This window comes from Theobroma cacao, chromosome 5 (genome assembly GCF_000208745.1).
Source record: "Theobroma cacao cultivar B97-61/B2 chromosome 5, Criollo_cocoa_genome_V2, whole genome shotgun sequence".
NCBI lineage: Eukaryota > Viridiplantae > Streptophyta > Magnoliopsida > Malvales > Malvaceae > Theobroma > Theobroma cacao.
In genome coordinates this window covers 31,522,116-31,535,183 of record NC_030854.1, presented here as the reverse complement: position 1 = coordinate 31,535,183, position 13,068 = coordinate 31,522,116, and the positions used below count along the sequence as shown (strand labels likewise).

Sequence of the window (13,068 nt, the reverse complement as noted above, 5' to 3'; positions counted from 1 at the left end):
TGTTTAGGCCAAGAAAATGAGAGAGAGAGCAAATTAAGTCTTGGTCTGAATTGGACTATTGAGACATAAAAAACGAAAAAAATCTTGTCTGAGATTGGATATGATAGGCTGACTAATTTCTTTAATGAATTACAATTAACCCTCAAATAAGTTATAGTAATTAAAAACAATTTCTCTTGAAATAGTGCAAATAAGGAACAAATTAATGAGTTCCACAATATTTTAATTTTAGAAAGTCCCGTGAAACTATTATGATATTATTTGTATATTCTCTAACTTGTTGTCTCATATATGTTTTTTAAATTTTTTATTAATAAATATTAAGTTTAATAAAGTGATAATTATAAGTATATATGTATTCAAAGTTATATATCCAAGATATATACATCAAAGCTCTACTTACTTAGTGATTGTTATTTTTTACTTAATGTTATTTCTTAAAAAGGAAAGGTTTAGTAGTTATGATTAACCTAAATGAAAATTGTTGCCAATCTAGTTTTTTTTTTTTTCTAGTTAACTTTTCTCTTCTTAACTCCTTCATATGTATTCTAAATTATATATCCAAAATATATATGTCCGTTACAATTACAATGATCACTTCATTAAAAAATTAATATCCTACTCAACTTTTCTAAGGTTATTCTTTTACAAAAAAATTTCTTAAATATAATTAACATATATGAAAATCATTGACAACCTATTTTTTTATTTAAAGAAAAGAGAAATTTGAAATAAAATTTTCAAATAAAAAATATATACGTTTTTCATCGTGTGAAATGTTTTAGTCATGAATAAATAATGATTTATGATATTTTCCTTAAGTTCAACTCCTTTAGTCAATGGTGTGAACAGTCAGGTGAAAATTACAACGCATAAAAACAAAGATACATTAGGAAGGGCTTTATCATGTGAACTTGAAGTATAAAAAGGGTTGCAGTGCTGGTACTTGATTATAGTGTTCCTAGTTCATAAGAGCCCATACTGTCTAATATTTATATAACAAGCAAAAGTTATCTATTTCTTGATCATTATTCTGGTTTTACAATCCACTTTCTCTCCGTTGAGAGTACAAGTGCATGTGTGCAACGAAAGGCTGTTAGCAAGGTGCTGTCTTGTCTAAATTCATTTACCAGCTTAATTATTATCTTTACTATTCCTAGATCTAGCTTTAACTTATATAGCTATTTATTTTTTATTCTTTGATCTTGGTCTAAGGCCTTCAATTTTTTTTATTAAATTGTTTCTTTGATGACATAACTAAGTTGTTTTACGTTATTTTAGGTGCCTCATCAGCCAATCCAGATTCTCTTGTGTTCTTTTTCAATGGCTGTTTCAATGGTCCACCACCAGGAGTCCTCCTTGCTAATTCTCGATGCACTTATGATGTTTTTTTGAGTTTTAGAGGTGTAGATACGTGCAAGAATTTTGCAGATCACCTTTACATGACCTTAGTGCATGTAGGGATTCACACATTTAGAGATGATGATGAAATTGAAAGAGGAGAGAAGAGAAGAGATGAAATTGAAAGAGCAATATATGAGTCAAAAATATCTATTATTATCTTCTTAAAAAATTATACTTCATCAACATGGTCCCTTAATGAACTTGTAAAGATAATGGAACATAGGAAATTCTCCAAACACATTGTTTTGCCAATTTTCTACGACGTGAATCCATCTCAAGTGAAGGAGCAGACAGGGAGTTTTGCAGAAGCGTTTGCTAGACATGAAGAGAGCTTCAAGTCTGATATGGACACGGTACAAAGATGGAGGGCTGCTTTAAGAGAAGTTGCGGATTTGGGAGGCATGCTTCTAGAAGATAGGTACGCAAGTTTTAAACTATTTGATCTCTTCTTAAAAATTGCAAACTTATATACGCTCATTATTTCATGATACTAGTTCTATGTATTTTAAATATGTGAGTGAACAACCTATTTTACTACTTCTATTTCAAATCGAATGTCCACTTTCAGTTATTTTTTATCATATAAAATAGACTTTGATTATTCTTTATCATATTCTCATGTGTAATTAAAATTTCCAAAAACAATTTTTGAAAAATTTTAAAATAAAAATTTTCGATTTTTTTAAGTTTTAATTCCGCAAGGTATTGCTTTAAAAATAAAGAATAAATAAACTTATGAAAAGAATAAATAAAATAATAAAAACACATATAAAAATAAAGATATATATTCTTTTTTTTTTTTGTATATCTTATTAGTATATCCTATATGGCACAATAAATTTCACAAAACCAAAAAGTTATAATGGCATGTAATTTCATTGAGACCAACTTTTCTTTTTTTTCTTTATTTTTTTTGAAAGTCATTAAAAGAGATTTCATTCAAACCAGTGGATGAAACCAACTTATTCGAGAGACTACTCAAGAACGCAATGGCGTGGTTCGTTTGCAAAGACAACTTATTTCAGATATCTTGAAGGGGAAAGCAAACAAAATACACAATTCAAATGATGGAATCACTAAAATCAAAGAAGCTATACGTTGTAGACGTATGCTTATTGTCTTAGACGATGTGGATGATTCGAAAAAAATAACTAAAATATTTGGAGCGCAAATTCCTTTTCATCCAGGAAGTAAAATCATCATAACTAGCAGGCATCGATGTCTGCTAAGTGATCCTTTTATTAGGCACATGTTTGATTTTGAAGCATCATCAAGTTATGGAGACTTATGCAAAGTATTTGAGGTAAAAGAATTAGCTTTCAGTGAATCCTTTCAACTTTTTAATTGGTATGCCTTCAGACAGAATGATCCAATTGATAGTTATATGGAATACGCAAGGAGTGTAGTGAAACATTGTGGTGGGCTTCCATTAGCTCTTCAAGTTTTGGGTTCTTCTTTGTCTGGTAAAAGTATAAATGTGTGGAGAAGTGCAATAGAGAAATTGAAAGCAATCCCTGATAACAAAATTCAAAAGATTTTAAGAATAAGCTATGATTCCTTGCAAGATGATCATGACAAAAATCTATTCCTTGACATAACTTGTGTATTCGTCGGGAAAAATAGAGATTACACAACTATAGTTCTAAATGGTTGTAATTACTATACAGCAGTTGGTATTGAAAATCTCATAAATAGGTTTCTTCTGGTTGTGAATGAAAAAAACAAGCTAATGATGCATCAAATGATTAGAGATATGAGAAGGAACAGTACCCGTCAAGAATCTCCTGATCTTGCAAAACGAAGTAGGTTATGGCAAAAGGACGCCTTTGATGCATTGAGAGAGAAAATTGTAAGAAAGACTTCATTTTCTTCTACTTCTTTTTGTGCTATATATTTTCTTATGTCATACTTTTTTTAACTAAATTATTCTTTCTCCAACAGGGTACAAAAATAATCAAGTGCCTTACCATTGACCTACAAAGATTGCTGAAAGAGAAGTATGGAAAGACAATTGCAAATCAAAAAAATCCACTTCTCATGTCAAATGAGGTAGATATAGAAATTGATGCATTTGCAAATATGCAAAGGCTTAAACTAGTTCAACTGGACTATGTAAAACTTAAAGGAGACTACAAAGACTTTCCAAAAAGCTTAATATGGTTGAGTTGGTATGGTTTTGCTTAAGAATATCTTCCTACAAATTTAGATATTTCCAAGCTAGTTGTTCTTGAGATGTGCAATAGTAGCCTCAAACGTGTCTGGAATGATTCAAAGGTGTGATACTATCTAATTTCTCTTTACTTTTTGTGAAGCAAAAACAAAATTATGTGACTAAGTGTTTTTTTCCTTTTTATATAGCGCTTTCTTCCAAATTTGAAGATCTTTAATCTCAGTCACTCCCATGGCCTTCTCAAAATCCTTAACTTATCAGGTCTTCATAGTCTTGAAAGGTTGATGCTGAAACATTGCATAAAGTTGATTGAGGTTGATCAATCCATTGGTGAGATAAAGTCTCTTATTGCTTTAAACCTTAAAGGTTGCAAAAGTCTTAAGAAACTTCCAAGGACAATTAGTTTGTTAGAATCTTTGGAATAGCTTATTTTATCAGGTTGCTCAACATTTGATGATGTGCCTAGGGATTTGCGGAATATGAAATCATTGAAGGTGCTTAGCTTAGATGGAACTGCTATATATGAATCCAATTCGTGGTTGTCTTGGCTATCATTAAAAAGAAGCAAAGAGTTAGGTTTCTTTTGGGCATCTTTGCCATGTTCTTTAGTAAAGTTGAGTCTTGAAAGTTGCAGACTATCTGATGATGTTATGCCAATTGATTTGAGCTACTTACCTTCTTTGAAATCATTAAATTTAAGTAGAAACCCAATTCATAGCCTTCCTAAGAGCATTATTCGCCTCACAAAGCTTGACGGACTTCTACTGACTTGTTGCAAAGAGCTCCAATGGCTTCCAAAACTTCCAACGAGTGGCTTGCATGTGATAATGTCTCAATCGTTGCACAGAATTTCAAGTCTTCCATGCTTATTAAATTTGAAAAAGTGTATTGTCTTTGGTTGTGAAAAGCTAACTGAGGTTGAAGATGTGTTCAAGTTGGAACCAATTGAAAAGTTTGAAGTGGAACAGATTGAAAGCTTATTCAATATGGACTCCATTGGAAGCATTGAATTGCAAATTTATAACTATCTTACAGACACAAAAATGGTCACTACCCCCCAAGTCTTTTCTCAATCTACTAAAACTTTTTAGTTTCTTATTTTACATTATTCAGTACTTTCATAAATAATAGTTTAAATGTTTCAGGTATTTCATGAGGGTCGCATAACTAGCTGTTTTGTTTCCGAAAGTGGGGTTCCAATCTCGTTTGAGCATCGTTGTAAGGGATCTAAAATTTATTTTTCATTAGCACAAAATCCTTGTGAAAAAGTTAGTTGGTTGAACTTATGCATCGAATATTCTTTCATAAGCGATGATATATTTGAATTTCCACCATCAGTGTACATTGTTAATGAGACCAAGGAGTTGATGTGGGCTTATGTATCAAATTTCATTGGAATTCCAAAAACCAACAATAACACAATCTTATGGCTAATCCACTGGCCAATAAAAGACTATCAGATAGAAAATGGCAACTTGGTGAGCTGCAAGTTATTGTCTTCTGGTTTGGACATAAGAGAATTTGGTGTTACATATGTATCAGAGAAAAAGGCTATATATGAAGATGACTCCTAACTATACTATCAAGGTACGATTGCAAGTAATAGTATTTATAAGAGCCTTTTTTTTACTTTACTTTATATATCAATAGTTTTATTTATAACTTGTTATCTTCATGGAAATTTTTTATATTAATCTATTAATATTTGAAAACAAAAAACTAATTTTTATATACACCGGATTATATCTAATCATGAACTTTTTATGTAATCAAGCAATTTAACTAGTAACCCAGCAAAGTTAATTATATTTTTTAATTAATTTGATAATTCAAAATTTTAGGACATAGGTACTTATGTGTGTGATTTTTTACACTTGTAAAATACATAAAAAGAATATATAAAAAAATATATTTGATGATTTTAAATTAAAGAAAAATGAAATGAAAGTGCACCACCTTCGCTCATGACCCAAGAAGAAAAGTTAGAAGATAGTCGTCATGCTTGACGTTGCTAGTAAAATACATTCAAGCGCCAAACTTTCCATCTAGGCTTGAATGCTCTGCTCAATTAGGCTGGGGCTCAAGCTCAAGCTTCAATTTTTAGGGTCAAATTCAATTCAAAGATACTATTTTAATAAAAATATATATTTATATAGTTTCTAGTTTTATTTTTAAATTTATTTAAAATATTAATATAAAAATATTTTAATATTTAAAATAAAAAACAGTAAAATAAATAGGCCTTGTTGCCCAAGCTGAAGGTTTTGAATTGTTAATTAGACTTGGTCTATCCTATAACAACTATAGATGCTTGCTTTAGGTCAATATAATTTACAAATCACTTCAGGCTAAGTATAGCCATAACTATGATAAGAACGGACGATGTTAGGATTGTTGGACTACACAATATTATAAGGTATTGTTCTTTTTAGGGCCTACACTAACGATATTATCATTTTGAAAATGGCACCTTGTGAGGGAACATGCCCTTATTTATAAAGCAAAATCCAATCTTTGGCTCTTAAAGATGTGGATCCTAGCTTTTTGAAAAAAAAAAAAAAAGCTGTGAAATCTGTTCCTCTCAACGCTAACCCCCAATCGAGAGTAGATTATGTTTTCTTTGAGGGGCAAAGTATGGGAGTCTCACAAACAAAGCCATTTGTTAGTGTTAAAGTTGTTGGATTGCGTTCGATTATGAGATATTATCCATTTTGAGATCCACTATTGTGATTTTGTTCTTTTAAGAAAAAACACCTCATAGGGCCCTTCCTTATAAGTCTGCCATAATCTAATCCTTGGTTCTTAAAATTATGAGATCTCTCCTCCTTAACAATTACCTTTTCACTTATAATATTGTCCATATTCTTATACATATGATCTTAAGCTACATAAATGAGATGTAGCACTTTCTCATCTACTCTCAGCCCTTTTCCTATGATTTGAACTTGAGTCTTCTAAATTAATTAATATTAATTTTACGTTGGATGCTAATTATAAAATTTAACCATTGTTTTATGCACCATTGTATTGTATCTATAAGGGCTTGATTTATTGTATTTCTAAATTCAATTTATTTATACAGGAATTCTCATGAAAACATAATATTTGATGATTATAATTATATAATAACGGCATATCAATTTCTCACATCTTTTAGAAAATGAAGATACTTGGAGAGAGATTGAGTTGAAAGTAAATGAAGAGTTACTCAAATTGGGCTCTAGTGGAAATATAAAAGTGCAAATTGACAATTATTTAGAGGAATCAAAAATGATTGCTTCCCCTCAGGTTTCCTTGATCTCCTTTCTAACGTTTCTGCTTATTATTATTTTCTTTCTTTTTATAACTTATAATTAATTTAATATTGTTACAGGTGTTATATGATTGTGGGATAATTAGCATCTATGATAAATACAGCTCCCCCGAGGATAGGTGCGGCGGTAGCCATCATGTTGTTGGGAACAAGGTTTCATTTGTAGTGGCCCGAAGCTCTGGTCAACATATTGGCTATCTAAACTTGGTGGCCATTCTCTTTGCTGGAGATGATAAAATATTTGATTTTTTATCACATATTGAGATAGTCAACAAGACCAAAGATACTAAGTGGATCCATCATAAACGTTTCATCGGAATTTCTAAAGCCAAGAACAATATTTATTGGTTTAATTTATGGAGATTTTTGGATGAATTTGAAGATGGTGATCAAGTAAGTTTTACAATATTTTTTAATTTATGTGTAAAAAGTTGTGGCATTAATCTCAAATATGAGCCGGATGATGACCTTCTGCATAAACGTAACTTTAGTTATCAACAATTGCCAGGTAAAACTATAAGTTCTTATCGGCTTTTTTCACTTTTTTTATATCACTTGTTCATGTCCCAAAAAACTTTTTATAAGTTAAGAGTTTAGACAAATTAGAGTAATTATATGTAGCATCTTGTGAGAACAAACAGGACAATTCATCTACCTTTTGTTGTAATTAAAGATTCATGCCCTCATATCAATGCAAGAATTGTCATTAATAGCAACGTTCTTTTAAAAAAAAATTTCATTTCACCTCCATGCTATTATTTCTCTATCTTTCTCTTCTCTTACCGTCTTTGAAAAATTAGTCTTATATATGACTTACACAAATCAACAAGTCAAAATAAAAAGGATAATCTAAACCAAGTCGTAAATTTTGATTTCTATTTTAAAAAAGAAAATCAAACCAAATCATATTATAGTGAAAATCAAATTAAATCAGGCTAAAATATAATAATTTAGTTTGGTTAATTTGGTTTCTTATTTTATTTTAAAATCTTACAACTAAGCCAATAATTTTTTTTACAATTTTGATATTTAAAAAAATTAAAATTTAAAAACTCATAATTTAAGTCAGCAACTACTATTGAGCATAAAGCATTAGCAACATGGCAATATTTGCTGATCTGATCTTGTTTTCTTTATCTATCTTTTCTTATATCTTTGTCTTCAATTTTTTTTTAAATCATATAATCTGGTGTAATAATTTTATCACTTTAGACAATGTGAATATGCAAATCAAGTGTTGCAAAAAATTATATATACAAATCAAGCTCTTAATCTTGATCTGGGAGGTGGCTATAAAGAATTTGTGGGAAATATTGGAGGGTTCTTGATGCAATTATCCTTAAGAAGAGATCCATAAGGGGGAGGAATTTTGGGTTTGTGAGGCATGGATCGATAGTTAAAGCTAGAACAACCACTTGGAGTGGAGTGTGGCTCTTGGATCATGAAATACGAACAAATATTATGAAATCAGGGCAAGAGAATGAGTTTAGAGGTGGGGGAGAAATCAACGAAATCAGGGTAAGAGAATGCCCTTTTTACAATGTTTTTGAATGTCTTAACGGTTCAAAGGTGCAGGAATATTTCTCCAATTCTAGTTCAATGTCAGAAACTCATAAAGAGGTCAATTCGGGGGAAAAAATACGAAGAGAAAGTTTCAAGTCATGAGGAAGAATTCAACTCTTATGACTGGACGAGGAAAATAGAGACTTCTTAGGAAGTAGAGAATTTACTTAAAATGGCTGCAATGAGGAAGAAGACAGTAGGGTGCAGAAGGAAGAAACAGAAAGCTCATGGGCCACCGTTTTGTGGGCTATCGTGCGACAATGTGAGCCTATAGGGGGCCATAAGCGGAGCCCAAGTATAGACTTCATTGCTTACTTATGGGTCCGTTGATTATGGATTGGATGTTGGTGAGATGGGCTTTCGAGTAATCGTTGACTTCATCACATTAAATAAACATTAATCTTTTAAAAGTTTTTTTTAATTAAAAAATAAAAAATTCGAATCTTACTCTTTAGATAAAAAGATTATATACCAACCAATAAGATAAATATCCGAAAATAGATTTTAAAGTAGTTGCTCAGCACTAGTTTCTTCTTTTTGTTTTATGAATAGGTGTGGATTATAGAGTGATAGACTTGTAAATAAATTGGAAATATGTTTACCCTTTTGTATATACGCGTAGATTGTGAAGTAACAGATGGGTAAAAATACTTGGATCCAAGCCAACCAGTCAAATCCGTTTAATTATGAATGGTCTATTTGGTCCAATAATATCATTTGAATTAAGTGAACATCGTACTCTTTTAATTAATGATCATATCAGTAAACAAAATAATGTTTTTTGTAAGTATTTACTTTATTTAATATCAAAATCATATTATAAATTATCACATTGCTATTTAATTTGATTGATTAATTGAACCGATTATACTAGTTGAATCAAGAATCGAGAATTTTGCCGATTTAATCTCCAATCAGATTTTTAAACATTAGAAAAAGAACCTAATGATAGCCATAAGATTTGAGTTTGGTAACTCCCTGAAGAACTTTGCGTTTGATCATTATTAATATGATTTCTAGTTTTCTTACAGAGAAAAAAAAGGGAAAAAGTACATAGGTTTTACATTGGAATTTTTTGTTTGATTTCTTGCTTTTGAGTTTTGTTTCCTTAAAATTATTTATTATAAAATAAAAGTAAAGAGTTAAATACAAAAACATACTAATTATTATATGCTCAAGTTATTTTACATTTATTGTGCATTTTTTCACCAAAAATTATGTACTTCTATACAACATTTAGTTTGTAAAAATGAATTTTATAAGATCATGCATTTTTTTTTATTTTTAAAGCCAAAATGTTAGCTTTTTAATTCTTTAGAGATATTCTTAATTTGATTGTGAATTGTGCTTTTTATTTGAATTTACTTTTTTAATAAAGTATTATTAGCAATCAGACAAAGTTTTAATTTTTATTTTAAGTGTTAAAAATACTATAATGTCTTTTTGATCAAGGAACTAAAAAGGTAAAGAATCTTGATATTCCATTGCATTGTTCATTTGAAATATTTTGATAGTACGAAAGAACTAATTAAGTTTTGACTATGTTCACATGCTTAATATTAATTTAGGATAACTCAAATTTTTGTTATAAAAAATAAATTCAATTAGAAAAAGAATAATCATCAATAAATATTAAAAAATATTGAAAATCTTTTACAAATGAAACAAAAGAAGTTTCCAAAATTTAGAATGAACAAACTCAAAGGGGAATTAGAAATAGAAGCGCTATTATTAAATGACAAAGCTGGTTGTCCAACAACTCACAGGAAAATGAAGGATGGAATTTACCGGTTGTCAAGACAAAAATGCCATTGATACAAAGAAGAACTAGACACCATGGCAGCTAACACATGTAGGTGGGAGAAGACAAGCTCGAACAATCTTTCCACCCTGTGGCGCGTCCAATGATCTTCTCCATCCGTGGATCTTATACCTCACAACCAAAAGAAGAGAAGAAAATAGTGAGGCCTCAAGCATATTATTGAGCCATAGAAATAAGATTTAATCCTAAAGTACACAATAGGTATTAGGAGATTAATTGAGATGTGAGTCAGAAATATGTTCAATATGAGTGATAGTCATTTTTGTATCATTGACAGTATGGATAAAAAGAAAAGACAAATAAGACATTTTAGTGGATAAGATAAAAGGGTTAAGAAGGTTAAGAGTCATATGTAGGGATGTCAACGGGTAGAATACTTATGAATTTTGAGGTACCCGAACCTGGACTTGATTTGTAAAAAAGATACCCAAACTCTATAATTACCCAAATATCTTTTAAATTTACTACTCGATAATTACCCGAACCCGTTAAGAAACTCGATTACGTAAAAAAAATATTAAAATGCCCTTCATGAGTACTTAATTACTCGAACCCGAATTCGTACCCGTACTTATATACAATAATATTTTCATACATATTCTATATAATTCACTAATAATTAAATTTGTAAAAGCACACAAACGATAAAATTTAAATTTAAATAATCAAAAATAAATATCTCAAATATCAACTTAAATAACTAAAACCAAATATCCAAACAATAACTTAAACAACATTACAAGTTTAATTAAATATATGGGTTGTTTTTAATTACATGAAATTAAAAAAATAACTGAGTTTCAAAACTATTCTAATTTCACAACTTCTTTTTAAGTATATATTTCATAAGTTTATATAAATAAAGGTACATATATTATAATTAATAAATTTATAATTATAATTTTTGTAACATTAACACAAAATAAAAAATAAATATATTTATATTTGAAGTATGTATAATAGTAATTATATTCCTTTGTAATATAATATGATATTCATATTATTTAAACATAATTAGTAATTTAATAATTTTTTAATATAAACATATAAATATCATCACATTAATAATTTAAGTAATCATACTTTTTGATATATTTGTCATCTTCTAATAAATATATTAATGTTGATTTTTTTAATTTAATCATTTAAATAACAATAATATATATAAACGGATATTGAGATCGAATTTAAGGCGGGTATCCGCGTAATCTGAATATTAATATAATTGAGTTCGGGTAATGGCTACCCAAGGGATAGTAACTTAACCCTACCCGAACCTGATACAAGTATTAAAATCACTACTCGAACTCGTCTTAAATCCGATTATAAAGTACTTTAACCCGATATAATCGGATCAAGTACCCGTGAGTACCTTATAATAAGGTATCCATTACTATCCCTTGTTTGCAGAATGGTGATTTGCAAAGAGTAAGAAAGGAGAGGGAGATTGATTGGAAGAGGAGTATTTTTAAAAAACTAATATGTTTTGAAAAAAGAGAAGAGAAAGAGCCTATCTTGAGATTTTCTTTATGCTTTTTTTTTTTTATTTTGTTCTTTAAAATAAAATTGGTTTTTTTTTTGAGAACTTCTTAAAAACCTTATTTGACTTGACTTTTGCTTTTAAAGGTGAATAAGCTGAAAAAAAACCTAAGCCAAACAGATTAGAACATTTCATCTTATGCTATTAGACAAAAACAATATGGGCATATATTTTTTTTTCTGAAGAAAAAACGCATGAATATTATACAAGATAAGCTCCTTCCTATGTATATATTTTACATGCAAAAATCCTCAATAACATGCTCTCTGCTTCCCTCNAGTGTTAGGAAAATCCTTAATTTTATATTTCAAAACTCTATTAATTCAAATAATCATTTTAAAATCCAACAAGAATAGAAGGTATTCAATTAAAGTAAAATATCAATTATATAATCACAAAGTTATAAATCAAATATTACGTTTATTAATTCATTCATTTTGCATCATCCACAATTTCGCATTGCATGTAAGTTAATTATTTTGCAAATGGGTAGAAAACCCCCGAAAATGGGACATTTTCGAAACACTTGTAAAGACAAGTTTCCTCGAAAAATTCCCTAAGTGAGAAAAAATTCTCAGATTTCACTAGAGTGTTGGGAAAATCTTGGAATACTTTTCCAATTCAAGGTTTTTCTCCCATAATTTTAAAATGTAAAAATCACTTGATTCATAAATGAAAATCCCCAAAGATGGGACCTTTTCAAGAGACTTGTAGAGTCAATCTTTCTCGTGAAATTCCTTAGTTGAAAAGAAATTGCTAGACTTCACCAGAGCCTTGGGGTAGTCTAGGAAGATTTTTTTGATATAAAGATTTCATTTATGCATCGACAAATAAAAATAAAATAATAATAATAATAATAAAATATAATAATAAGTACAAAATGTATAAAACTCAAGATCAAGAATCACTTTTGACAAATACCTAGCAAACTCGATGACAAAGCCTCTTTAAGGGGACAAATGTGCCCTCTCGAATACTTTTGAGGTGAAGAGGATTTTGTAAACCCCCACCAGAATGTTGGAAGGGTCTAAGAAAAATCTCCAATACCAAACAAAATAAAAATGAAATATAATAAATAAATAATAATTAAGGGAAATGGGAATTAAATTAAGAATCAAGAATTAAGGCTAACATAAGGATAACAAATGATTAATTTGTATTGTTCCTTTAATGGGGGTTGTGCGTTGCTAATACATTCCCTGCACGTAACCTTACTCCCAAACCCAAAAACTGTTTAGGTAGATTAGAGCCTATTT

The 13,068-nt window shown here is 29.5% G+C and overlaps 1 protein-coding gene across 1 annotated transcript; it reads left to right on the top strand.

Moving 5' to 3' along the window:
- LOC18599472 (TMV resistance protein N) lies at positions 974-3,672 on the top strand. The gene is made up of 4 exons (XM_018120697.1): positions 974-1,104; positions 1,282-1,822; positions 3,154-3,253; positions 3,346-3,672. The coding sequence occupies exons 2-4, from the start codon at positions 1,443-1,445 to the stop codon at positions 3,586-3,588; spliced, it is 723 nt and encodes a 240-aa protein (XP_017976186.1). The 5' UTR covers positions 974-1,104; positions 1,282-1,442; the 3' UTR covers positions 3,589-3,672.